This window comes from Vipera ursinii (genome assembly GCF_947247035.1).
Source record: "Vipera ursinii genome assembly, chromosome: 12".
NCBI classification, from domain to species: domain Eukaryota; kingdom Metazoa; phylum Chordata; class Lepidosauria; order Squamata; family Viperidae; genus Vipera; species Vipera ursinii.
Genome location: NC_139525.1, coordinates 342251 through 370009, shown reverse-complemented (window position 1 = coordinate 370009; position 27759 = coordinate 342251). Strand labels below are relative to the sequence as shown.

General features: G+C 55.7%; 1 protein-coding gene across 3 annotated transcripts; it reads right to left on the bottom strand.

Annotated features, from left to right (window-relative positions):
- Positions 1 to 266: 266 nt before the first annotated feature.
- On the bottom strand, positions 267 to 25581 carry DGKK (diacylglycerol kinase kappa). Of its 3 annotated transcripts, none has more exons than XM_083372084.1 (29): positions 25384 to 25581; positions 14619 to 14729; positions 14122 to 14202; positions 13588 to 13692; positions 13311 to 13443; positions 13103 to 13209; positions 12860 to 12985; positions 12284 to 12386; positions 11427 to 11589; positions 11092 to 11200; positions 10401 to 10540; positions 10126 to 10207; positions 9938 to 10029; positions 9345 to 9444; positions 8888 to 9116; positions 8373 to 8474; positions 8064 to 8163; positions 7020 to 7127; positions 6522 to 6618; positions 6231 to 6338; positions 5859 to 5972; positions 5634 to 5768; positions 5242 to 5408; positions 4652 to 4772; positions 4409 to 4495; positions 4188 to 4307; positions 3760 to 3877; positions 2895 to 3025; positions 267 to 2527 (listed from the first exon to the last, which is right to left on the bottom strand). In XM_083372084.1, exons 1-29 carry the CDS (start codon positions 25564 to 25566, stop codon positions 2453 to 2455), a joined length of 3447 nt encoding a protein of 1148 aa, XP_083228210.1. In that variant the 5' UTR covers positions 25567 to 25581; the 3' UTR covers positions 267 to 2452. The 3 variants fall into 3 exon arrangements, with proteins under 3 accessions (XP_083228210.1, XP_083228208.1, XP_083228209.1); XM_083372082.1 differs by lacking the exon at positions 25384 to 25581 and adding an exon at positions 14922 to 15136 and having other exon boundaries at positions 13585 to 13692; XM_083372083.1 differs by lacking the exon at positions 25384 to 25581 and adding an exon at positions 14922 to 15130 and having other exon boundaries at positions 13585 to 13692; positions 14619 to 14798.
- Positions 25582 to 27759: the final 2178 nt, after the last annotated feature.

The window sequence follows — 27759 nt, the reverse complement described above, 5'->3', positions numbered from 1 at the left end:
TGAGCGCAACCGTCTGCCTTCAATGGGCACCCCAAGAATCCCCCCCTTTGCTGGGCAAGGCCTGCGTGTCACTGGCCTGTCTCAGGTGGAGGGTCTCGTCCTGAGGGCGCGAGTAAGCACCAGCCCTAGAGCACTTCAGCTGCCCAGGGGGACATTCCCCACCTCTGTGTTCACAGACATAGGCACACCCAGGGAATGTGGAAGAGAAGACAACATTATTCCAAGATCAAATCCAAGTTGAGATTTATTTTGTCACCATGATGTCTGACATTTGGGACCACAGTCCAGGGTCTTTCCCCCATTTTAAGGACTAGCATTTCACATTATTTTTCCAACTTCCATCCTGCATACTCGGGCAAACTGCCCACTCGACTGCCGCGAAGTGGCTGCAGTCTCTCTCCCTATCAGGCTATAGGGAAGAGCAGCCAAAATGCACGGAGGGGGTTAAATGGACATCTGAAAGCAGCCCCCCCCCTTTGCTAAGCTGCAGTGGGTAACTCCCAGGTGATGCCGTAGCCAAAGGATGTGCGGCTGGAGAGGGACTCCAAGCTGGAGGGGGGGCACAGTTGTCCCATTGCCCCATCTTTATTGGGGCAGAGGTTCTACCAGGTGGCGACTTAGGGCTTCCTTCTGCTCCTGACTTTGTGGGCAGCTGCCCATCATTCAGGGTCTCTAGGCAATTGCAGGCAAATCCCCCAGCGTGACATCTCTTCCCATATGCTTGGCAAATCCCAAACCTGCTGCTTTCCTTGGGCGTTCCTCCTTTCCGTGCCTGTGAGCTGAAGAGACCAGCTGCTTTGCACCGAGAACTGAGCTGGTTGGTTCATTTGCAGCAGAAAGGGGCATGCCAACGTCTTCACTCCTTGCCCACTTTCAGTACAAATCGCTGTTGCATATGGAGACACAATCGCAACCAGCTCCCAGCAGAGGGGCCCTGCCCAGCTGTGCGCACATGCCTAACATGGGGAAAATCTGGCCCCACGGGCCGCCGGTCCACTTGGCATGGCAGAAGCGATCTCTCCCTGCAGCTGCCCTCCAGGGACAACAGTGGCTCTGCCAACACTGAGCTGGGAACCAGGCTGAGGTCCAAGGTATGCCGGCTGCTGTCTCAGCCAAGACAGCCACGTACCCAAGTGCCAGTGGGGTCCTCCGGTGGAGACAAGGCAGCCCACCCAGCAGCTCTAAGGAGCTGGTCAAACACTGCAGGGGGGTGTCTCTGCCCTGGGCAATCGGCTGGTGCGTGGCTTCTCTGACGCAGCCCAGCCAAGCATAGTTAAAAGCCCCTCCACGCTGGAGTGGCCCAGAGTGGCCGAGAGGCTCTCCCAGAAAGCTCCAGGCTCTACAGACAGATTCCAAAGTGCATTTGCGCAACATAGGTGAAAAATAAATTATGGCATATATTACTCTTTAAATAAATAGCTTTCCAAGGTATGTACATTTTTATCACTTTCCAACACACTAGGTCAATGTGCCAAAGATGCAGAGGGGGAACAAGAGTTGGAGGAGGGGTGCAAGAGCAGGCTAGCCCCACGGGGCCCAGTCTGCTGTGTGGGTGGGAGGCCCAGTAGCGGCTGCAGCCTGCAAAGGGCTTCCTGCTTTCCCAGGGTCTTTACCTACCAGTAACGTGAGGGGTGTCTCATTTGAGCATCTGCGTTTGTAACCCTCTGCCTCTCAAAAGGAATGCTTTAGAAGCTGAAAGTTTAGTGACCCTGGATCAGGAAAGAAAACCGGATCTGGAATTATCCATCTGCTGAACTGCACCATGGATGCCATCAGTGGGGCTTCAGGGACCAGTGAGAAAAAGGTTTTATTTAAAAGAACTGCGAGGAGCTCTGTGGCCATCCAAAAAAGGAGGGCAGACATCAGAGGGGGCCACTGCCAGAAGTGTGGGGGAAAGGGCTGGTTGGGCAGGGGGTCAGCAGCAAAGGCAGAGGCCTTTTGCTCTTGCTCAAGGGCACCGTTGCTACTGTGGACAAACTGGAAAAGCAGAATTGCTTGGGTGACTATTGCTAGTTAAGAAGGCTTCCCTTGCCCAACTCTGAAACTGGCATGTCAAGAAGAGGGTGTTATTTGGGAGCACCCCAGGTAGCACTCCAGCCAGTTGCCATCAGCCTCCCCAGCCCTGGCACAAAACCCCCTGGGTGTGCCTTGATGGAAGAGACTCGATTAAGACCGCCCTCCCAGGTTCCGGGAAACAATGGCATGCGTGGAAAGAAGCACAATTCAAGCTTAGGAAGGTGACCACAGCAGCTGCCACGTGGAGGGGCTGGGAGACGTGGAGGCCAGGAAGGGTGAGCACAGCCAGGCCACCATCTTTGGCAAATGTGGAAATGTAAACTCCAGTGGTCCTCACAAGAAGACCTCAGCCCGGTGCTGGCGAGGCCTGGCAACTCCGGTGGACACAGTGAAGATGGAGGATGGCCACCTAGCCATCTCCCTTGGACGATGTTCTCTACTGCTGCCCGGCAGGGTCCTTAATTCCCTGGAGGATCCTCTTCACATGGCCCACTTTTGATATCCCAAGTTCCTGCAGGGGGGTGGAGAGAAGAGCCGCCCCCCCCATTCAGTGGGCCCTTTTTCTCGCAGCTCTTCAATGACCCCTTTGCACCACGCAAAGCAGGGGGTCAACTGCAGAGCCCCACCTGGTTCGTTCTCTAGCCATCCTTATGGCAAGCTCCCACACGGCCCTCCCATGAAGGGAATGGCTGGGGTATAAGAAGCCTGCCCCTTCTCCCACCCAGAGGACTGATATGCAGCCCCTCCTTGTGCCTTTGTGGAAGGGCAGGCAACAAGAGGCAGAGCAGGCAGGGGCAGCTTGGCCATGCAACAGGCAAGCAGGAGCAGGGGCACTCCCTCTCCTCCCCCGCCCCCGCAGGGAAGACTGCATGGGGTACCTTAAGATCTCTCCTCTCCAACAGGATCAGTTCAGAGCCCTGGATGTCATGGCGCATGAAAAGCTCTTTGTATTCCCCTAAATCAAGCACTTCCAGCCAGGCGGCCACCTCCGCTGGACCCCAACTGTCCACTGGCAAAAAGGAAAATTACAGGATGGTCAGTTGGGGGAAGGGAGGGAGGGAGGGGCAGGCACATAGCAGCATAGTCAGAAGCAAGCTCAGACAGGGAGACGCAAGGGAGGAACAGCAGGAAGCTGCGGTGGGGGGGGGGGAAGCAGACTTGAGTGTGAGGAAAGGGCAGCCAGGTGAGGCTCTGTTCACCCAACATGCTGAACCCACTTGCCACTAGCCAGCCTCCCTTGAACCCGTGTGCAGTACAGGCTCAGCCCCCCCCCCCCCGGATTCGTCGACAGGTCTGGTCGGACGAATGTAGGAAAGCTGGTTCACAGCCTCCTGTGTGATCAAAGGGGCTGCTCCCCCATGGGGTAGTGGGCTTCCTTGGGAACGCCTCACCCCTTCCCCAAAGCAGAGAGATGCTTCCCAAATCTAGTCTCAGGTTCTTCCTCTGCACGGGGAGGCAGTTCTTGTGGCCTGATGTGGCACCCACAGTATCTACACCTACCCTGGGCAGGGACTCCAGCACTTCTGGCCTTGGGCCTCTGCGCCCCTCTAGATGGGCTGTGCCTTGCTCTGGGGAAGCAGCACCCAGGCCACCAACTGCTTCCCACCCCACGCCCACCTCAGTTATGGGGACGCTGTACCATCATGTGGGGTGAGCTAGCTGGCCCCTCCCCGGTGTTCCTTTATCCAGATGCTGATGTGTCACATCCTGGCCTTCCGGGTTCTGGGAAGGTTGCCGGATTACCTGGGGTGACCCCGCCAGATCTCTGCTTCTGGAGCTTCTCCTTCTTGGGCTTCGCAAGATTGATCCGTAGCTTCAGGCTGCCCTTGTTGCTGCTCCCAGGAGCCTCCTGGCCCACAACCTGGGAGGAGGAGAAACTGCTGCTAGCAGGGCTGGGGACCCTCCATGCCCTGCCTCCCTTCCCAGGACTTTGCCAGGGCAGAAAGGAGGCGGTGGCAATGGCCAATGTGACCCGGCTGCCTTCCCTGCTGGCTGGCTCGGACACCCAGCACCTCTGCCGCCCAGCCTTCCCACCCTGGAGCCTCCAACAGGCCAGCCAAAAGCTGGCCTGGGGACTCCAGAGGCCTCCTTCCAAGGTAGCCATCTGTTTCTGCCTGGAAAAGCAGCCGCAGGCTTTCTGGGAAGCCACCCCCACCTGCACCTGTGCCCACCTCCTCAACTGAGCTCAAGACGGGGGCCATCCAGTGGAGGTCAGAGAACCTCTGCAGCTCCTGGCTGACGGTGCCCAGGGCCTGGTGGAGGACATCCTCTTGCTGGGGCGAATCCAGCTGCTGTGAGAAAGGCTGCTGAGAAGGGCTGCCTTTGCCCCGAGAGAGGACAAGGGATGTGTGGGGCACACAGGCATGACCAGTGGCTTCTGCCCTGCACTCACCTGATTTCCTTCTAGGAAAGCCTGGGTTTCAGCATACAAGGCCTTCACACTGACAGACACCTCCATAGCTGTGCTCCGGCTAACCAGCTGCAGCCCCCAGCAGGAAAGAAAGGAGTCAGCAGGGGCTGACAGGGAAAGGCATGCCACCAGCAGCCAGGGCTGAAGGGAGAGACACCCAGGGAGCATCCCCAGCCCTACAAGTGGGTCCTTCCACGCCCACATGGGACGGCTCCCAATACTCACCTCCAGAGCCCCACTGCTGCTCTTGCAGGCCAGGACCTCGCTCAGGGCCAGTGAGCTGCTGTTCACGGCATGTGCCAACTCCTGCTCCATGCCTTTATGGGACTTGGCGGCCTCTCGGATTCTGCGAGGGAGAGAAGGAAATGGTCTCTCAGCCATAGAGGTGGCAAAGCCAACAGCAAGGTGACATCAGCTGGATTGTCTCTACTGATTGCAAGAGAAAGCAAATTCTGGGAGTTGGAAGTCCACACATCATGCATTTATCAAGAATGAAAACACGAGTGGAGGGCAAAGTGGCTTAATGTGAACGTCCTTCTGCCAGGAGCTATGCAGGACTCCCTCCCCCTGCTCCCCCAGTTCTTCTAAGACCTCATGAAGGAGGCTAGACTGAAAGAGCACTTGGCCCACAGAGGCTCCCCAAGGCTGCCCTGTCACCCGTGGTGGGGAACAGAGACAGCATCGTCATGAAGGCATCTCCCACAAGCACAGGTCACACGTTGGTGCCTGCTGGGAAGCAGCTCCCCAAGGCCAGTGAAGGCTTCCAGGGCAGACTTTGCAGAGGTGTCACCTTCAGGGTCTGGCGTGTTTGGCACCTGCTAATGAGTGTTTCGGTGGCTCGGATCAGCTGCTGCATCTGGGTTGCCTCCTCCTCCATCAGGTATTCCATGGACTGCTGGGAGCTGAGCCGTTGCCGGGATGGGGCTCGGTAGACCTCCCCCTTTTGCTTGTCTTCCCACGATTTCAGGGTGCTCTCAAAGGCCTGCAGGGACACAAGTTGGCCATGGCTGACAAGGGCAAGGCTGGGGCCTTGAGTGCACAAGGCCGTCTCGCACTGGCCAGGATGCTGGCGGTTCTAGACTTGGCCAATGAGCTAAGATGCTCAGACGCTACAGGACTGGCTCTCCCTTTTAGTCAAACACCTCAAAATTTTAGCTGCTGCAAGATTCCCATGGGACCACCGCCCAACTTGCAATGGGTTACTCACCCTGTCCCTCGTCAGCATCTGGGCACGGTTCTTGTGCTGGATCTTGATCACGCCAGGAGGCTGAATCCAGGCCTCTCCATCCACTTGCACTGGGACCCCCTCATCTCCCCGAATCGTGATCTTCACCATCCGGCACTGGGGACGAGGCAATGGGAGACACGTGACCTCCTTGTGGAAGATCCATGGGCAGCTCAGGCAATGGACCCTGCACAGGCCCTGCCTCACCTGGGCAATGCGGTGGTGCTGCAGATTGATGACCCGAGAGACCGCCATCTGGATGCTCCCAAAAACAGCCACCACTTCAAGCTTCTTGTCGTCGAAGGAGGGAGCTCCAAAATTCTGCCAGGGAGAAGGCCAAGCTTCATTGAGCCAAACCCTGGGATGCTCCCCTCAGTATGGTTCTACCCATGTTAAAATGCAGACTACCTGAGTCTACGCAGTTCTCAGCCAAGTAAGTCAAGAGGTTGGTTGTGCTTCTTAGCAATAGTGACAGTGAAGCCAGTATCCCCCGGCCCTCCACAAACACAAGGAAAAGCATCAGGAACCCGTTCGTGGCATCTGTGACCAAGAGGCAGGTGCTCAGTGCCAGAAACTCACACTGTCTTCCTTGGTGCCGCCCCAGAAGTTGATGCCTCCTGCATAGCTGGGAATGTTAAGCACGGCAATGCCCTGCAGGCTGGGCAAGGAAATGGGAACCCCGTCGCACTGGAAGAGAGTGGAGAGAAGCACTGAGCATCCATTTCTGAGGGCACACAGAGGCCTGAGTGCCTGGAGAGAGCTCCAAGCAGCCCCCTTCTCTTGGCAGGAGGTGCCTATCAGCAGGCTCAGGCTCTGGTGCTTGGACAGCCATCCTCCTTCAGGCAGGAAGGGCAGCCACCTTTGCAGTACCTCAAGTTGGACCCGTTGCTCCAGGTTCTTGTAGGTCCGCTGCAGCAGCTCCTTCGTTCCCAGGACCCCGTACCACATCATATTTTTGGTGCGGCTGCTGCAAAGGCAACCAAACAGTGGGTGTCTTTCTGTTTCCTTCTAGCATGACAGGGCAGCCTGCCCACCGCCATGATTCCCAGGCTCCTAAAGCCTCTTGCAGCATGGGTGCCCTGCCCAAGAGAGCGTTCCCCTGCTTGGCTTTCCTCGGGCCTGCTAGGTTTAATCTGCTCTTAGCCAACTCCTCCTCCTCCTCCTCCCCCCACTTAATTCTCCCCCTCAGAGAATTAATTGGGTTTTTTCCTCCAGAGTCAAGCAGATAGCCAGTCAGCTATCAAAAGCAGTTATAGTCTCTCTGTACATACATGCACACGGACCGGACCGGAGACTTTTGAAGCTGGACAAGGGGGGTTCCATTTCAGGGGCCTCTGGACTTCTGCCTTTGGCAGCATTCAGACTTACCTGCACTTCTTTGGGTGCTCATCCCTCTTGTTGTTGAATTCCAGCGAGATCTTTGCATCCAGGCCAATGCCAAAATAGTTATTCATGACGCACCTTTCAGAAAATTGTCTGGAACCAGCAGATGGAGGGAAAGGAAATAGTTCAGCAACAAGCATTGAAGCAGAACCAGGAATACAGCATCAGAATACAAATAGTGGGTCTGTTTTCTCAGTTTCTGAGCACAGCAGGGAGATGGGCAAGAGCATTTGGACACCAGTGCAAGAGGCACCGAAATGCAGAAGGATTGAGAGGGGGGCTAGATGGCTCTAAGATCAGACCCCTGATTGATGCGACTGTGACATCTTCCAGTCTCCCAAAGCAGGCTAAAATTAAATGAAGCCCTGGCTGATTTCCAGAGACCTGTTTATCTGTCTCCTTGAAGGATGTTAATAGACTGAGGTGGGCCAAGCCTTTCAAGGTGACTGGGAGGAGAGTGTCCAAGCCTTTTCTGATGGGAGGGAATTTGCTGAAGCAGGTCTGGCCAGCAAGGAGATGGACAGCCTTCTTCTTGGGGCTGTTCTGTCTTCTGCGTGAACCGGATGAAACCAGGGAGTTTCCCATGCAAATATCCTCAGCACATGGCAAAAGTGGATATGCCAACTGTGAGAACATGCAAAGCCCACTCTGGCAGTGCCTTGTTGAGGCATATCTGAAAAAAAAGTGTGAGCTTTGGGAAATTCAGCCTTCTTCCAGACGCACAACAGGATAGCCCCTTGGGTGATAAAGTCAGGATCCTCCGACTGTGCCGCTTATTCAGGCCTAGGGGACTATTTCATTCTGCTGCTCTTTAAGATGGACATGGGGCATCAGTTTAAAATGTGTTTGCTGGACTGACTATTTGCCAGGCCCATTTGGCATTTTTAAATGCCGCATGAAGGGAAGAGCAGAGAAACCTTTTCTCTCAATAGCCAGCAATTCTTGCAACACCGAATCGCTCTCCTGCTGTATGCAGGCTGGAGAAGTCTCTGACGCGGCCCTTGCTCCAGTCATCCAGAGGCCACTCACACAGCATCAGGGTCCTCGGAGAAAGGGGTAGGGGTGAAACGCTCAGGCTGATCCAGGAAGAGGGAGGAAGTGGTGGAGATGACCGTATCGCGGCGGGACTCTGGAAGAGACCCAGCCAGAGAGTCTGAGCAGCTCAGGAGAGGTGGCTGGCCTCAACTTAGCTCCCTGCCACTCCAAACCCACTCAGGATGGAGCATCTGAGCATTGCCTAACCTCAGCAGAGGCAATGGACACCCTCCCTCCCTCCCTCCAGGGCCTGGCCCTGCGCTCCTTCCCTCGCAGCCTCAGCCAGCCATCCCAGAGACTTACTTGGTGCTTCCATCTCCCTATTGAAGTCCTCACCACTGTCCTTCTTACTGGCCCCCGAGAGGCTCCGGTAGGTCTGGGTCTGCTTGTTCTGCTCGTCCACCGCTGGCAGGAGGAAATAAAAGCACAAGTCCAGCTTGCTCTAAAGAGGGACTTGCTCTGCCCTGCAGTGCCCTGGTTTCCACAATGGGCACATCAAAAGGACTATTTGCTCTACAAGTAGCAAAACTGTCTGTAATGAAAGGACGGAAAGTACTACAGTAGCAGAGGCAGCAGCTGGCACTGGAAGCAGCGCTCCCTCCACCATGGCCAGCCACAGGGGCCTTGGGACCCAGCAGACGACGCCCACCAAAGTTCTGTTGGGGAGGCCATTCTTGATGTCCGCCCTTCACATCCAGCAGAATCATAGCCCTCTGACACATTTGGGCTGTTGGCCCACCGAAGCCAGTCTTGGTACTAACCCAGCCTTGCATCTCCATCTGTTTCCCTGCAGCCACAGAGGCAGGGCTGCAGCTCACCTTTCTCTGCCTGGTCAATGATCTGGCGCAGCGCCTTCTTGAGGCTGTTGGCCCTTAGCATGAGCTGCTCCTTGGACCTGAAGACGCCAGGAGGCCGAGGGCTGGGCTGGACAATGCTCTGCTCCTTGGCCTCAGGGGCTGCAGAGCTGCCTTCCGGTACCACGACGGCCTGTGATTCCTCGTTCAGCTCACGGACCAGCGAGTCCAGTTTCTCACTCAGCGTGGCACACTGGAGGTAGGCGCAGGGGGGTGTTAGCTGTGCAGGATGTGCCTGCAGCTTCAATACCTCCCCCTGGCCTCGCCCAAGCGGGGAAGGTTGGGATATCCCCCCCAAGCACAAAAGAAGGGGTGCCCAGCAGATCCCTGCCTGTCTTCCCAGCATTTTCTCATTGACGCTCTTGTAATACTCCCTCCCAGTTCGCCAACAGTGCTCTAGACGCTCTGAGTAGCCGCTTGCCTTGCCAGCCATGATGGCTGCTTCCTGCTTGTTGTCAGCTGCCTGTCCATAAGCTTTTCCCACATCAGCTACAAAGTCATTCACAGTTCCGCACAGGAATCTGGGAGAAAGAGAAACCAAGGTTGCAACTCTCAAGCAATTCAGCCGGGTCCTTGAGCAAGCAGGTTCTGTTTTGTAGAGGGCACCCTGCAGGGGGAACTCAGAATGGCACCCAGAACACTTAAACTTTATCTGTTGTACATTAACATTCTTAGCTGCAAACTGATGGGAGCTGCAGGATATATGGAGTTAAAATCTACATATAAAGTGGGACGCACTCTCAATGGGTAGATAGAAAGTGCGTATTAATGTACATTCACAGAAGCTCAGAGGTGTGGGGAAAACAGCAGAATCCTATTTAAATCTAGGGAAGAAAAGCAAATGACTTCATTCTGCAATTCTCACTGCAGAGGAAAGACAACAAGGCCAAATCTGCAATGGGGTTTGGGAGGGGTGGCAGGAATTGTGCAAAGGTTGTTACAACTTGCAAACTATTGTGGAGATGCTTGCAACTTGTATTTGCCCCACCCCAGATGGAAGAACGTCTCCCTTACTTTGCCGAGGAGATCACCACCGAGTGTTTGTCGGACTCCAAAATCTTTGCCAGGTGGAGGGCCACTGAGTCAGCATAGTGAGAAATCTGAGCCTAAGGGAAGACAGCCCACACTACTGTCCCCTAGGCCACTCCTCAGAACGGCCCAGGCAAGGACAAGGCACCCCCTCAAAGAGGCCTCCTGCCAACCTGGATGGTGGGATTCTCGCTCTCGTCTTCCTCGAGGACTGGGGGCGACTGCTTAGGGGCCTCGTAGGTCAGGACGCTCCACCTGCAGGGGAAATGAAGGGGGTCTCCAGTGCCTCTCCCCCAGGCATGCGGACATGGGAGGGTCCTCAGGGCTGAAATGGCAGAGCCGGTTCTACCCCCAAGACAGGAGCTAAATGTCCTCCTTGGCCTCTCCCTGCATCATTCAGCCCTTGGCCCTCCTTTTTGGGGAGGGTTGTGACTGAACCCCTCCTTACCGGTCCAACATTTTCGTGGTGGCGCGCTCCAACTTTTCCAGAACCTGCAGCAACTGTGTATCGTCATCGCAGAGGCTGCCCCAGCCCAGCACCCGGGCCAAGTCATTCCCGGTGCCCAGGGGCAGGACACCAAGCTGGCACTGCAGAAACAGAGAGGGATGATGGGAGGGTTGGCATAGCTGAAATGGCATGCAGCTTCATCGCAGGCCTTGGGGAAACTGGGCAGTCTCAATTCTTCTTGAACTCCCCAAGACCTGCCACTCCCCAGTTCTCCAGACATGCATCTCCACAAGGCAAAAGCAAAGGGGTTGGTGGCACCTTAAAGTCAATGCATCTTCTGCAGCAAACATTTTATGGATGCCAAAAAGGCAGGCTGGGGGTGGGCATCATTTTTCCCTCCTGCTTCTCTTGTGTCTCCTCCTCACAAGTATCAACAATTACACAAATTGTATGCAAAGCTCTCTTGAGCTCAAACCCTCCAAGACTACCAAAATTTCTTATTTGCCACCTGTTTCTGCACACACAAACCTCAGTCACAAGTTTTCTCCTCCTGATTTGAATTCAGGCAAGGGTGCCCATTTGTGTGTGTGCACATGCACACAGCCACTCTAGATACAGAGAAAAAAAATCAAGAAGCCAAGTTTGCTCCCCAACTCTTGATCTGGCTGGGCTTTGGGGGGCTGGCCTTCACCTGCTTGTGCAGTCCCAATGAGTCAATTTCCGACAGGACCCAGCCAACGCTGCCATCTCCACCGCACACCAAGATCCGAAAGGTGGAGAACTTCTGAAAGAGCCGCAGCCTGGCCGAAAGAAGAAGAAGAAACAGAAGTGGGCAGTGGGCAGTCAAGTACCAGCTATTCTTCCAGCACGCAGGCAAAATGGGGCCTGCTGCAAGGAAAGGATGTGTGTCCCCCCCCCCAAAGTCAAAATTGCCCAGAACTTGGTTGGAGAACCTCAACTCTTGGGCTCCCTCTGCCACCACATGAGGAAGGATAGTGGGTGGCTTTAAGGAATCGGGACCCTTACCCAAGGTGTGGCCCACCATTCATGAGATCAAACACTTGAGCTGGATTGAGGAACTGCTTGAACTTGCGCAGAAATTTCACCCCCTGGTTATCCCCACTCTTGGAGTTGACAAAAGCCAGAAGGGGGCTGGAGCAGCTGGAGGGGCAGGTGGCCTTCCAGAATCCTGGCACAGGGGAAGAAAAGGCTGTGATTGCTGCAGCCTGGAACCCTGCTGCCCGCTCCCCCACCTCTCTTGGCCTTGCCAAGTGTCCTAGCCAACCAGGGCAGGCACAATTATTGCTCGCATAGATTGGGGATGCGTGAGAGCATCACCTGAGATTTAGGAAGGCACCCGAAACTGGGAAAAAAGCCCCCAATAGCTTGGCTACTCTTCTGAGTAACAGAAGCCTCTGCTTTAGCAGAGGGCAAGAGAACCACAAGGAAGGAAGGATGGCAAACTTTTGACAGGACAGAAAGCAACAACAATCTACAATCTTTTACAAATTAGAGAAATTGTAGCAAAGTGCACCAATGACAATCAACAACCAACCCATCTGAGCCGCCCCAGCAAGACGAGCTGCTCTGAAAGGCAGGAGGAGGGCTGCTGACCCAGTGGATGGAGGGCATCCCCAGCAGAGGGTACTCTAAGACCCTCTGTAGCTGAAATGGGCACACTGCTCTGATGCCATCCCTGCCCACGGAAGGGACCAGCGCCTACAGGCCCCCTCAAGACCCAAAGGCCCCACGTGCATGACATGCTGCTGGCCCAGGGGTGGCTCTCTGGGACCTGATTCCATTCTGAGGGGGCCAGGACTGTGACTGCCAGTGTTCCCAACGGGATGAGGGGACCCCAGGCTGCTCCCAGCTGCCCCTCTTACCATCGGAGTCAATACTGTTGAGGGCAGTGGGGGGGATGATGGAGACCTTGTACTGGCCCAGGGGGCACTTCTTGCCCAGCTGGTCTCTGCAAGCACTGTGAACCTAGAGGGGGGTAGAGGAACCCCTGAGCAAATTTCCCCCAGAAAAAGATGGGGAGCTGTGGACTTGGCCTTCAAGCCATGCAGGCTCCCGGCCCCCAAGTTCTGAACAGAAGAGCACAAGGGCACCTGCAGGCCTCTCCCAGGGACCCAGTGAGATGAGGGGAGGTAAGGCCGCTTCCCCTTCTGCAGAGCGAAGACTTCCAGGCAACCCTGGAATAGCCGTCCTGCTCTCTCGTTTTCCAGCCCTGCTGATCAGTCAAAATGGGCTGGGTCCCTCCTGGAAGCCCAAGCAACCCCCATTTCTCTCCTTAGCAAAGAGCTCAGCATCCTTCTGTCCCCCCCTCTCCACCCCCATGTAAGTGGAATCCCATTCTTATATATGGGGGAGTCAGGCTCTGTCGCCCCCTTCTGCTCTTCCTCTAGACCGGCACCTACAGGAGGCAGGAGTTTAGGGAAGGGGATGGTGGTGCTTACAACAGCCTTGCACCAGAGGCAGCGCCAGTCCTGCAGCCTCCGGACACTGCCAGAAGTCTTGTCACACACAGCACAGCGGGCACCCACCGGAAGGTTCCCCTCCAGCCACTGGTGGGGCATGGCCACCTGCAACAACAACAAGGGACAGGCTTCTGTCTGCACATCCAGCTCTCTCCCTTGTGGGAGGTAAGGGGGGGGCTGGCTGGCTGGCAAATCTGCTGCCCAAGGAAGCTCCGGACTGACCCCGTCTTCGTCCTCAATGATGTCATTGCCAATGGAGGCCAGTGTGGTCCACTTGCAGCTGTTGGTGGCTCTCACTGCGCAGCGTTTGTGGGCCTTGAACTTGCACACTGCGAGAGAAGATGAAGAGTCGCACTGAGGGAAGAGGAGCTGCTCCTGGAGAAGGAAAGGCCCCTCGTGGCTGCCCCCTCTGCCGGGGAGAAGGACCTACCTTCACAGGAGAGGCCGTGGGACGTGACGCCTGGCAGGGCCTCCCGGCAGACGTTGCAAAAGGTGGGCCGGGCATGGGAGCAGGCGTACCAGTTGTGCATGCCGGAGAAGTGCTCCATGTTGAACTGGGATGCCTGGAGCAGAGCACGGCAATTGGTGGCAGCACCCACAAAAAGCACATCCCCATTCTCTGCCTGATCTGCCCCCGACGTATTGGGAGGTTAAATCCAAGACATCCCACACAGTCCCTCCCAACAGGGTCCCCATCACACAACCACCTCATTGATTTCCCATTTCTGGACAGACTTCAGAGCCCCGATCCAGTCCTCCATTTCCTTCCGGTTCTCTGCACAAAGAATGAGTTTTCGGAACGGGGTGATCACCTACGGGAAGGGAGGCAGAAAAGTCCTGCAGTTGTCATTCATCAGAAGCCATCTCGGCTGGGGCTACTTTGCCTGGGCATCCAGCCCAGCTCTGCTTGCTCTCCGGTTTCCAGGCAGAGAGAATTTTGTTCTCACTGCCTGCTGATGCTTTCAACATGAGTTCTATCTCCGATTCTTTCCAACAGCCACCTACCTACCCAGACTTCCAGAAAAGTAGATAGATGTGGAAATATAGGACAAAGTGAGCTAATATGATCTGTAGGGCCTGAAACAGGGAAAGTGCTCTAGGGATCCCAGCCGAGTCAGAGGATGATGGATTGGGGAAGGAGGGAGAAGAGACTTGTGGGTGTGCCAAATGGAAGCCCAATGTCATGTTTCTGACCCCATCTAGTCCACTGGGAAGGCTGCCAGCTGGTGTGGTAGACTTACCGTAAAGCTATTGTTGATGTTCTTGGTGCTGGTTTCTGCCACGCTGGCATCTGACAGGTCCACTTCGTCAAAGATCAATGACTAGAAGAGCAAGGAGGAAAGGGAGCCTGAACTCCAGACAATCCCTCACCCTGCTCACACAGCTTCCCTTTCACTTCGCAAAGAACATCTTGGCTCAGAATCAGATCAGGAAAATGAGCAGAGCTCCCTTATAGCCCTTTGCTAACTGCAGGATTTTCAAGACAGTCCTGTGGCTGTTTACAGCAGATTTCAAGTCTGTTTCCTAAAGAGATCTGTGGTGTCCATTCCACATAGCCATTTCAGTGTCCCCCACCCCACCCCCAGCCTTGTTCTTGTTGCTCAGATCGGGGAATCTCTGCACAGGGCAAGGCAGGGAGTACGTTGCCTCTTGGGGAGAGGCCAAAATATGGGCTCTCTGAAATGCCCAGGGCTCCTGGGGGGAAGCTGGCAGTCCTTCCATACTTTGCCATCCTCACCTTGGAATCTTTGGCATAGTAGAGGGTCCGGCCACGCAGCTTGAAGAACCTTCTCTTCCACCGCTGGAAAGAGCTTGTCTGCTTCAGCAAGAGCCCCTCCTTCACACTCTTCTGCAAAGAGATTGAAAATATGGCTCCTTTGCATCAGGCCCTCTCTGGGAGACTTAGACACGGCTCCTCCTGCCAGGATTGCAGCAGCCACAATGAGTAAGTGGGTCGCATCCTGGGTCCCACAGCTTCCCACAGCGGCACCCACTGGATCTGGACTTCTTCAGAGCAGGCAGCCTGATCCACTCCTATTACCTGTTGCCTTCGTAATGTCTATATGGGCACGGCAGGGCAGAAGTTGGGAGGCTGCCCTCCTGCCAAGTGCAGCTTAGGGAGGAAGGCTGGGCACCTCTCCTCTATAGCCTCTGGCCCCACCTTGCCCTTGCCCCAAAGCAAACTCCCTCCTGCCCTCTGGCAAGTACGGGTCTCCCCTGCAGCCCTTGCTGGGTGGACTCCTTCCTGCCTCTCCCCTGCCACCACTGCAAAGGAGGGCAGGGCATCTCGGGCTACCTCACGGCTGCCGGAGGATCAGCCGGTCCAAGGCAAGGAGGACAAAGGTAAGTTTTTATTGGAGAGCTCAGTGCGGAGGGATCAAAAAGCTCCACCACAGGAACTGGAAAAACCTGATCCTCCCTTGGGGAAGGAAGCCGAACACCCGCTGCCCGGGGAGAGCCGAGGCGGGCTACCGAACACTTTTGACCCATGACGCAAAAACCTCAACCCGGAGAGGGCTGTACCACGCTCTTCCGGTCTTGGCAAGTACAGCTTCAGCTTCAGTCACCTGCCTAAGTCTTGGGCCACCCTGGCTGAGAGGCGCAATCCAGGGCAGCCCGTTGAGGAAGGCTGACACACTCATTCTGCCACTTGATAGCTCAAGAGCATTCTTGTGTTTCCTCTGTCCTCAAATGGCTGACAACTACCGCGGGTGGGTGGGTGGGAGAACCCATCATGGAGTTCTTTTTCTTCTTCCAACAAAAGCAACCCCCCCACCCCGAGTTGTGTCCTCTCTTGCCCAACAGTTCCCCTGGGGTTCCTAGGAGAGCAGATCAATCTGTTTCAACCGCATCTTTCAAGAATCTGCCTCCCCCCAACCAGGAACCAAAGCATATGCTCAGCTGATTTGGTTCTGTTTGCAAAAGTGGCTCCCAGTTTGCCACACAAGAGCTTTTCCTTAAGCTCAGGCTGCTGGCTGGCATTATGACTGACAGGTAAATAAGAAGCAGAACAAAACCTGAACTAAGCTGCTCCTCCCCCAGTGAAGGGGGATGTTGATCAACCACAAATATACTTCTGACCATGGTTTGTTCTGTACCAGGGGCTCTGGGGCCAGGCACTGCCTGAGCTAACCTGACAGGACAAGGGGCTCCACTCGGCTGGCTGCTGCATTCAGGACTCCAGAGACCCTGTGGGGCCAGCTAATCTCTGCACCCCACCTGGCAAGGCCTCTTCTGAACATGGAGTCTTGAGCATTATTTTTCATCCCCTAAGGGCAAACTTGGGGCTGCTCCTTCTTGCACCGGGGTACACTTGTGAATGACCAGGCCAGAAAAAGGAGGATTAAGTCTTGGTCAAAGAACCTGCTCTTTCCACAGCAAGTCATGCTCATTGGGGAGCCTGGATGGCCAGAAATGCAGACAGCATTGGCTGTCTACAGGGGGTCCACCATGGCTGCTGCACAGAAGCCAGCCCCCCTGCCCCTCCAGGCCCCGCTGCGCACTCAGCCTTTCCAAGGAGGTTTGGGCTGGGGGCCGCCGGCCAGCTGTAGCGGCACAGAGAAAAGGGTGAGGAAGCCCGGCTGGATTGGCGAGGACGGCCCAGCCCAACCCAGCAAGAGATCTAGCAACTGTGCACACCCAAGTCCCCCGTAGGCCCTCAAGCTGATGAAGGACGGAGGTCGGGGAGTGCACCTCTCCTTCACGCACTGGACTGGACTCCAAGGAGTTCCTATCCGCTTCCGTCCACCCAAGGCCAGCACTCTCCACTAGGTGCCCTGGAGAAGCTGACCAGCCACAGGAGCCCACAGCCCGCTCTTTTGGCACCTGACAGCCCTGTGGCAGCTTGTCTGCCATCAGCAAGCAGGCAGTGGCCGCACGAGGCTGCTATTGGCACCTGCGCCAACTTCTAAGCCGGGACCCTGGCCCAGGCAGCCCTTGGGCACGTCTGACAAAGAACAAGCCAAATAAATGCAGCAGCAGAACTGCTGGCCAGTGCAAGTTTTTTTGGCTCTTTGGCTTCGTTCCTGAAGCTTCTTCTCCAAAGCTTTGTGCAACAGAGGCAGAAAGGTTTCTCAACATCTTTGGAAGAGTGCTTGTACAATACTTTTAGAAACATTTCTATGCCCTCTTTCAAAATGGGCACTCCAGAAGGGCATACAACATGCTAAATCATCAAACTTCAGAACAATCATACACACCATGAAACCTGATTGAGAGAATAAGACCAAGAAAGCAACAGCCAGGGAGCGTAACTCGTTTCTAAGCAGTATCCATACCTGAGTCACCAACAGGAGAGTTGGGCAGCGACTGTAGATACATTTGTTAAATAAATAAATAAATATGTTTCAAATGAGTGGAAGAAGGCAATGAATGACTGAACCGGAGCTGGGGGGGGGGCATAGCGGAAGGGCTCTTCATTCAGAGGGGGTTGGGTCGGGGGAGGGGGGAGAGGAAAGGGGCTGTGGCCATTTCTTGCCTTGATCTTTTTTCACATTCATTTGGCAAAGGGCCTTTTTCTCTTGAGGGCAACTATCCAGAAAAAGGGCAGGGCAGGCTTGATGGCAACAGAGCAAGGACCCCCTGTTGAACAGAGCTGCACTTGTCTTCATGGCGACTCAGGAAACGCGGGTGCGATTTCCAGTTCTGCTGAGCGATTGCCACTCCTTCCTGTCTTTCTCACACATGCTTTTTTTTTCACAGCTGGGCATTGCAAAATTCACAGAAACTGGAGGAAAGTGAGGCTGCTGCTGTGGTGGCAGAGGGCTCAACTCCAAGGCCCCCCCCTTGCCTGAGTCTTGCCAGGGGAAGCGGCTGCCTCAGCCCCCTTTCCAGGGCCAGATAGGCAGGCCAGCGGCTGGAGGAGTGGACCCCACAGCCTCTTGCAGCTGCCAAGAAATCGGGATCAGCGACCCAAGGAGGCTCTATCTGCTGAGGAGTGTGGCCCAGAGGCCCCCAGGCCTTGCCTCGTGCAGCAACCTGGAGACCTGGGGCCCTGCACTGCCCAGGAGCAAAAGTGGGGGAGTTTGCCCCTAGGGGCTGCAGGGTGTGATGGAGGAAAGAGGCCACTGTGTTGTGAAGACCGTGGATTGATTTTCAGCCAAGAAGGCGACTGCAATCTGACGTCAATATCCAGAAGAGGAGGAGAAGGGAGATTGTGTAGGAGATAGCCTGATGATCGGCACATTAACCCCTCCTCTCTTCCCCCTCCCCAAATTAAGCATCTTTTAGCTCAGAGATGGCTAGTCAGATCAGCAGGGCAGGGAATGGCGCACAGACTCAGGCCAGGAGAAGAGGCGGCAGGAACGAGGGTCCCAGACAGGCCCTGGCCAGCGCCCCAGACAGTAGCAGTCCACGGACCGAGTTCCCGGTCACGAGCCATGGCTGCAGCAGCGGGGCTGGGGGAAGGGGGCGACCTTATCACTGGGCAGGAACATCTAAAAATAGTTTCTCTGGCTGGCCTAGAAGTGCCTCTGCAAGGCTGCCTGGGAGGGGGGTTCAGAGGTTGAGGGAAGTGTGGGGCCAGGAGGGGCCTCCTCAGGCCGGGAGGGGCAGCCTAGGGTGCCAGAGCTGGAAGCCCAGCCCTGGCTTCCCCCTCAGAAAGCGCTCATAAAATGGAGCCTTGAAGTCTTCAGGGCCCTTCTCTGAGAGGGCGCCGACATTTTGGAGCTCGCTGGAAAGGGAACATTTGGGGATCCCTATTTAACCTATTAGGTTGCCCAGGATAATGATTAAAAGGAAAGGGGGTCCTTTGTCTAATTTGAATGGGGGTGCTTCCATGGGGGGGGGCAAAGAAAGGCTGTAATGGACTCCTGAGACACCCCCCCCAGGAGACCCATGACCTGGGCAACCCTGGCAGCAGGCAACCCAAAAGCTAAGCCTACCTTGTGGGGGGGGGAATGACTCGTTTCCTTCTCCAAGGGGCAGCAATGAGAGGCCGACACCTGATAGTGGGAGAGGCACAGGGAGGGGTGCCCTTTTCAAGGATGGCCTGGCACAGAGAGGGGAGATGCCAGTGGCCTGCCCTGATTCCGGCTCCCTTCAGCTGCATAACAAGTGCTTCCCACAGGCAGAAGGGAACATGATAGCAGCCCATCAGGAGGCACAGGGAAGGGCAAACCTAGAGAGGAGCCTCCCCCGAAGGCCGGAAGCCTTGGAACCTGGCACCGTGGCACATCTCCCCTGTGTTGGCCTGGGCAAGGCAACCCTTGGGCCTGCTCCCTGCCTGGGAGGAGCTCAGTCTCCCTACCCAGAAGCCAAGTGGATGCTGCCCCAAAAGCGGTGCCCCTCCTCTGCCTCTTGGCTCCCCACAAGGGCACTGATGCTTGGGTCACCGTCTTACTTTGCCCATCCCAGTGAGGGGCATGCAGTCTGCTGGGCCCCAATGAGGAAGGCAGGCCAGGCCGGCTGCGTTTGCTATGCACAGCCCCCCCCCCCCCCGTTCCCTGGTGGCAGCTCAGTAAGGAGAGACACCCCGTCCTCCTCCTTCCCTGTAGGAAAAATGACTGCTGCTGCCGCCTCCTCCTCCGAGACGTTGTTAGGGGACCAGGTGCTACCCATCAAAGAAAGATGATTTCCTACTGGGCAATGGATGCAAATCCCCCTCCCCCCCTTTGCCAGGGATTCTCTTTGTACTTCTTTATGGGGCTTACGGCCATTGCAGCTTGTTCTGGAGAGGAAAACACCTGCTTTGGGGCAGCAGGGACCAGAAAGCAAAAGACGGGACGAAGGAGGCAGCTCAGCTTAAAGGGGTCTCTGCCCTGAGGAAGTGGAGAAAGGCCGAACCTCTGCCCCAGGGTGCCCTAGAGCTGCCAACTCCCTGGGAGGAGCTTCCCCCCCTGCTCATCCCGAGCAGCTGAAGGCAAGGACCAGGAGGGCAAGTGGGGAAGTTCTGAGGCCCCTCAGCCTGGCCGCAGGAGCGCTCTCCAGGGTGCTGGGAACAGCCAAAGCCAAGCATTCCTGAGCTGGCTCCCTTTGGCGGTGGCTTCGCTCTGCCCCCCCCCCCCCGCTTCTGTTCATCTTCCTTTGGTCAGAGTGGGGGCCAATGAGCCACCTTCCCCAGGATTGATCCCAAATGTGGGGCAGACCAGGTCAGCCCAGAACAAAACACCTCACAAGTTGGGCAAGCCTGGGGGCCCAACAGATGGCCACCCCAGGCCAGTAGCCCCTCTTTCTGCTTCAGCGTCTGCAGCGGTGACTCATCACAAGCGAGACACACAAAGGAACACGCTGCCACCACCAGCACATTCGCAGCCCCAAGCGAGCCCCCTCCACCTAGTGTGATCTGGCACGGCTGCTGCCATCTGGCCCCCTCCCTGAAGAGGACAGAGTGAGAAAGGGGCGTCAGGGGGACAGGCTCCCTTCTGGTTAGCAACGGCTTCCAAAGTAGCCTGCAAGCTCCTTTCTCTCAACAACATTTCAGTCATTCCCCGTCTGGCCAGCAACATGCCATTGTGTGAACTGCCTTGAGGGAGAATGGGAAGAATCCTGTGTCCTTGGGCTGAAGACGCACAAGGGAGAGAAAACTAACTGGGAATAGAGCTCACATCTTTCTGTCACTGACCTCAAATCAGAAAGTCAGAATCTTAACATTTATACTAGGAATATACGCTTGAGTACAAACTAATTCTTAATATTAATTCCATGTAGACCATCAAGAAAATGGAAAAGATAAAAAAGAGGAATAAATGCTATTTTTATGCTGAAGGCAGACCCTGGAGAAATGTTTTCCTTAGAATCTGGGTCTTTTGGGCCCTAGACAGGGGAGATAAGGTGTTGGTTCTGCGTCAGCCTTCTTCAACTCAGCCCTTGCGGGGGGTGGGGGTGGAATTTAATTCTCAGAGGTCTCGGTCCCAAAATGTTCCAAAGCACCAGGATGAAGAAGCTAATCTAGAAACAGAGTAATGAAGGGCAAAGCTTTGGCCTACGAGATCCGCTCGGTTGGATTTCTTTTTAATATCTGTCTGTTGAGCTCAACCACATGGATCCTCGTGTGGGACAGCGAGTCAAGAGGCAGACCAACCTCTACTATTCTTCGGCTTTAACTAGGACAAGTGGCTGTACAAATACTGTGTGCTAGTGCAAGCCAGGTTAACAGCTTGCCCGTGGGAGGCCCCAGAGAGCTGCCACCAGAATATTCCAATCTATCTTTTTCGCCAGAGAAAACAAAAAAGGGAGATTTCAGGGGCAGCAATGGCAGGTGCACAGGGCTAGGTAATTTCCATCCAAACCCTTAAAGGAATGAAAATGTGAAATCAGACTCCACATCCAAGAAGTGGACGACAGCCAGTGTAATATTAATTTAAAAAGCATTTTGAAAGGGAGCCATAAAAAGGCCAATTCCACATTAATTAATTGAAAACATAATTAAAGCTAAGTGATGTCTGCCCAGCAGAGCTAATGCAGTTCTGTTGCTCTTCCAAACATCCCGTTGCCGCTTTCTCCTTCTCCTCCTTCTCCTCCTCCTCTGCCTCTGGGCCCTTCTTGTCCAGGTCCCAGTGCAAACGCTCATTCCCGGAAAGCAAAGACCATGGCAGCGTGGGCACTTTTCACCGAGGGACAAGAAAGCGGGAGAAACACACATCCCTTAGCAGGCCAGCTAAAGGGAGGCCAAGGGGCTGCTTTCGCCGGCTGGTGAGAGGGGGGGGGGAAAAGCCAACTATGGCAGCCCCGCTTCATGCTATGTCCAGCAGGTCGGCATTGCCCAGGCCAGTGGCCCACAGCAGGCTGGCTCCCTGAGCCGGGGAGGGGGAAGCACCCTGCCGTCTCCCGCAGGGAACATGATGACGGAGAAGGAAGATGAGAGCCCAGCACGCCTCTAGATCTGCTGTCGGAGCTACTGTGCTTGGGCAACCGAGTGCCTTCCTTGTAGTGAAAGCAGCCCTGGCTCCGCCTCCCAGAAGGCGCTAGAGAACTTAAAAAGAGCCAGATGTTTTGGACACATTTTCGACAAGATCTGAGCCCGCTTTGGTTTGAAAAGCCGCGACTTCCATTACATTATATAATTCTTAGCACAGGCAGTCCCCGACTTACAACCCTTCATATAGTGACCATTCAAAGTTACAACAGCACTGAAAAAAGTGCCTTATGACCCTTTTTCACTCTTACGACCGTTGCAGTGTCCCGTGATCAAAATTCAGCTTCTTGGCAACAGGCTCATATTTATGATGGTCACAGAGTCTCGGGGTTATGTATTCACCTTTTGCAACCTTCTGACAAGCAAAGTCAAGGAAGGAAGCCAGATTCACTTAACGACCATGTCCTTAACTGAACAATTGCAGTGATTCACTTAACAACTGTGGTATGAAACCTCATAAAATGAGGCAAAACTCGCTTAACAATGGTCTTGCTTAGCAACAGAAATGTTTGTGTCAGTTGTGGTGGTACCTGTATTTCTCTCTTATTGCTAAAAAGCTGGAACCCCCGATTTAGAGGCGGGGGGGTGGAGAAGAGCTCCATCTGCCCCTCGGCACTGCCCCTTCCACAGGCACCGTCTGTCCAGGAAGGGGGGGCTGGGGGTGCTCTGGGCAGAGGCAAAGGTTGGCAGAACGCATCTCGTGGCTAAGGAAAGGCCATGCCAGAGGGAGGCTGGGCACCAAGAGCAGCGTCCATTCATGGGGCTGCAGTTGTCCAGGTGCAGCCAGCTACCGCACTAGGACAGCAGCCAGGCAGCACTGGACACCCACTCCCTGGGTCTTGCTGGCCCAGAAAGCGTAAACAGTTTGGTGTTCTTGCTAAAGCGTAACGCCAGCCGCCAACCAGCCCTTGTCCAAGACCAGTTTCTTTTGCAGCAGTTCCCTCTCTGCTCCGCTGCGCACAGACACAACCATTGACCTTTGTTGTACTGGGGGTGCCAAGCAACGGTTCCATGGAGCTGACAATCCCACCCCCCATGACTAGCTGATGGGGGGTGCAGAATAAACATTGGATGTTTTCCTAGGGAAACTCTGACCTTGTTAGACCTGCAGAACTCTGAGCAAAGACAATCCAAGGAGTTTGGGAGGCATTTTCAGTTGCTGGTTGATGACCACAGAAAATGCAGCATCGGGAGAGCCGGGCTGAGGGCAGCAGGTATGCCTTGCCCTCTGATGCACTACAGCCAAGCGAAGCAACTCCTGGGGTACCTGACAAGCTCTACATCAAGTGCATGAACATCCGTCTGTAAGGAGTGAGCAGCTCAAGCAGCTGCAATTTCAAGTATCCCGTTTGAGGGCAGGAAACAAATCTGTCCAGCATCGTTTCAGACTGAAGGCACAGTGCTACCTCCTGTCAAAATACAGAGAAAGTTCACAGCAAAGCATCAGTTCTAATGACCTTCTTTGTTCAACAGAGTCTACAGAGCTGACTGCCACAGGAAGCCATGGTCACCAGCTCAAGTAAGTTGAAAATGAGAGAATACGAAACGATTTTGGCCAGAATAATGGGATGGAGCCTTACAATTCAAGGGCATCACGTGCAGGGAAATGTCGGTGAGGAATGATTTCTTTTCCCACATCCTGCTTCCAATATGAGGATTCCAGTCATGTCACCTACCAAAGCTTAAAAGCCCTTCAGGATTGGCAGCTGTGTTCTAGCAGGGCAGGCTTCTGTTTTGATGTGAATCCTAGGCTTCAGCGGCCTCCTCGCAAGGTCCGCACTTGGAGAACTGCAACCCAGTGAAACCTCTTTGGGCCTGGAGCTGAGGAACCACTTTCTGGGATGGAAGCTGCCCCACCCTGGAACAGATCCCAATTCAGGAGCAGAGACTCTCTCCCAATGGCTCCAGTTCTTTGAGCGAGGACCAGCGTGGGGACATTAACCCAAGAGCTGGCCTGTCTGCCCAGCCAAGGCAGAAGGAGATGGTCCGTGAGTCCCGTCTATGCATTTCAACACCTTTCTGATCTAAAGAAATAAAGGCCTGGTCTACTCCACTGAGCAACACTCAGCTCTGACTCCAGATGGTTTGCCCCGGAGGCCCAAGCAGTCTGGAGCCTCTGGCTGCAAGAGAGCCGCTCTGAAGGCGGTAGGTAATCTCCAAGGGACGAGCCTGAAAAGGCCGTTAGGAAATTAAAACCAGAGCACAATGTTCCATCTCCTAGACCTAGAGCATCCTGCTGGGCTATGTGTCCCCCCCCCCCGTTCCAATGGCCTGGCTCTGCACTGCCTCCCACCTAGTCAGCAAACGGTGCCCCTGTCCTGGTGAGAAAAAGCCCTCCTGGGACGCAGCTCCTTCAGTGCCTCAGTCGCTGCACCTGTTTCTCCGAGGTCCTCAAGGGAAGCCCCTCGCCTCAGGGTAACGCCCCTCCCCCTCGCTATGCACCCAGCCCAGCCTGCAAAGAGCAGACACAGTCCCGGCAAGCATCCTATCATTAACTCGACTGTCAATCGCTCCAGCGTCTCAAGGTTGTACAAGTCATCATCTGGGATGGATTTCAGAGAAGACGCATCAGCTAATTTCTGTAATAGCTCAGAATTGATTCCCCCATTGTCTCCAAGAAACAATAAAGCATCTTCCTCCTCCACTTGCTTCCTCATCTCTGGCTTCCAATATTTCCCACCAGGACCATCATGGTCTTTAAGCACTCAGGAAGATCTGCTGATCCCTCACCTGTGCTGCAGAGCAAAAGAGGTAGAGCGGTGTGGGGGTGGGGTCTGTGCAAAACAGAAAGATCAATGGGAATGCTAGATGCAGAGCCAGGTACCAAAACTTTTTGCAGAATTCTCGTTTCTACATTTTACGCAGTCCTTTAGGAAACAAGTGGTTCCAAACTGAGCTCTGACTCTACTCCAAATAGTCCAAAACCCAGGAGAAACTTTTGGCTTTTTCAAGCTATAAAGATGAAAGGGCGCTCCCTGTAATCCGTGCAGTCATACCCCACATCTTAGCACACATCATGCCCAGTTTGAGTTAAGCCATTCAAAACCAACTTTGGAGGAAAGAGGAAAAATCTGAAATGGCAACACCTGCAGAACCAGCCATCAGTGAACCTAGAAGAGTGGGTGTTTGTAGGGGTTCTGTTTTTTGCTGAAACTAGCGCTTTTGCCAGAAGGTTAGGGTAGATTAACCTCTGGATTAACCATGGTTTAACAAATAAACCACAACTGGTTGGTTTCACATAATAGGTTAAGCCACAGGATCAGATTTACAAATAATAGAACCAAATTCAGACATTCAATCACCTGAGGCTCCACTCACACTTGCCTCCAACACAGACCCTGAAACCAGCCAGAGAGCAGACCAGTGATCTCCTGGCCTAGTTGACAATCCGCTGCCACCAGGACAGAAGTCAAGGCAATGCCACCCAGTAGACTGGGCACAGCAAAGCCGGCCGTGGCTTAAGATGAGGGGACCCCTTAAGAAGGCTGGATGTCTTTCTGCCTTTTCCTCGCCCCTCACACGGAAAAACCCCCTCCGTGTTGCCCTCCTCGCCGAACCAGTCAGACGCGGAGCCTAAGACTAGCAAGATAGAAAGCCAGGTGCTCACTCGGGTGAGCCAACCGGGGGGGGGGGGCGGCGCCGTTCTTACCTTGGCCCTCATCTGGCCCGAGGTGGAGACTTTGCGGATGAGCCTGTGGGAGCCGCCCTCCTGCTCGCCTTCGCTGTCCGAGGACTCCTCGCCCGGGGCCAGCCGGTCCATCTCCAGTGAGACCAACGACTCGCGGCCCTTGCGCAGGAACAGCTCTCCCGGTGGGGCCAGTTTCTCGGCCATCCTCCGCTCGGGTAGACGCCGCGGTCCTCTGAAGGAGAGGCAGGGGCGGGCGTGAGCCACGGGGCCCTCCGGAACCGCTTCCTCTTTTGCACCCTCCAGCCGTAAACAGGGAGAGAAACCCAGCTCGCCCTCCTCCCGAGCCCGGGAGCGCGCGCACTCTCCTCGACCGCCCCCCCCCCGGCGCCCGTCTCCATCCACCTCCTTGAATGTCGCGCCGGGGGGCTGCGAGGCCAGGAAGCTGCCGCTGCTGTTCCCTGGAGAGACCGCCTGGGGCTCGGCTCCCGGGCATCCCCTCCGGCAAACAGGTGGTTGGCGGGGCGGGGGCGGCGCCGGGTCAGCAGCGCGGCCCTGGCCCTTGCGTGCTCTGCTGGGGCGCAGCCGTCCGGCCACGCTCTCCCGTGCCGGCCCCGACTTCGTAGCGGGCGACCTACCGCGTAGCAACGGCGGAAGGAAAACCGTTAGCCCGAGCCGAGGCAGCGTCCCCTTCTGCGTCTCCGCAGCGCCGCGGGGAGCACGCGCGCCCGTTTCGTCCTCGTCACTAGGCGCAGCTCCCCGGAGCCTCCAAGCGGGACGAGCGCTCCCGCCGCGGCAGCTGCTCCGGATCCTCCACCGCCGCGGCACGTGTTGCTTCCTCGGCGCTTCGCGGTCGCCACAAGCTCTTGCTTCCTCCCGCCAGCCGACGCCGCAGTGCTCCCTGGTCCCTCCCGCCGCTGAGAAAACAACCCCTTTCCCCGCCCCTCTCCCATCCGAAACAGTCAAACGCCTTTTAATCCGGATGAACAGACCCCGAGAAACTTCCTCCGCCCGGCCCCTGCGACGCCGCAACAGCCTCGACAGCGGGGGGGGGGGGGGGCTTAGGAAACGACCCTCTTTTCCTCAGGGAAAGGGCCCCAAATGCCCCCCCTTGGCCGGCTAAAGAAAACAGGCAGATTCGAATCGCTCTCGCTTCGCTTTCAAGAGCGGCGGCGGCTGCAGAGACCCTGCGGTTGGCTGTGAGTCCACCACGAGCAGCAGCCCGAATTCAAACAGACGCCTTGCGGGAGCGGGGAGAACAAGAGATGGATTCAGGGGACCGGCCCGCGGGAATCCGAGAGCGGCCTTCGACTAGCTGCTTGCGTTCCCATGAAACGCTAAATCTTATACTAAGATCGTGGGCGGAGTCCGCAGGGCAGACCGGGGGAACCAAAACCAGGAAGAAAGTTTGTGTTTCGGGATGAAGACCCGAGAACATCTTAGGCCGGCCCGACCTGCATGTCCGCGTGCCGAGTTCACAGTTCGGGGGGCCATAATGAGAATCCAGGCAACGAGCTTAGTTAGGGAAAGTCGGTTTGCTAAACCGGCAGGTGCGGTAGTAAAGGTGTCCTGTTGGGGCTGGGCAACTGTCGCCCCTCCCCTGCCCAGCTGTTGAACCCCCCCCCCCCGCTGCAGCCTTTCCCAAGAATTTTGCGCCACCCGCAAAGAGCCCTGAATCCGGAGGGTAAAGCGAGCAGCGCCCCCAGTTGTCCTCGGCCACTCTAGGCTGCCTCCGCTGCTTTGTGTTCGGATCGACTGCGTGGAAAGGGCGACCTCGCCGCCGCCGCCTGGTCCAAGATCGGGAAGAGCGAGGGCCCCTCCGTTCCCTTCCTCCAGACCTTCTGATCGTTCAGAGCGTTGGAGCCCCTTTTTCTTTTTGTCACCGCCGCCGCCAGGCGTCCCCGGCTTTATCTTCCCGTCCTTATTCGCCTCCGGAGCAGCATCGGTCAGGCGCGCTCGCATCTCCCATAATCTCCAGCCAATCGAGAAAGGTGTATTCCCTCCAGCTCTAGCAGGCTAGCGAGACTGGGGGCATTGTGGGAAATGAGAATGGGCAGGGGTGGAGGCAACCTTCCTGAGGCCCCTCTAGAAGCCAAGCGGGGGAGGCAGTTAAGAACCCAGCCAAGGAAGAACGAAGGGGCTGGGAGAGGTGGGCAGCGGCCGAGGGGGTCTTCAAATGTGCCACTCCAGCCAAGGAACAGCCAGGTGGGTCTGCCTGGCAAAGCCCCTCCAGGTGGCCTCCTGCCTTGAGGCAGGCACTGTTCAGGGAGGGGTCAGGCGCAGTCCCCAGAGCAGCTATGAGCAGTCGGGTGACTGTCTGCTCCAGCTTCAAGCAAGAGCTTGCCTGCCCCTGCTTCCCCTCAGCTGCCTCTTGGCGTAATGCACCACAGTACCCAGGCA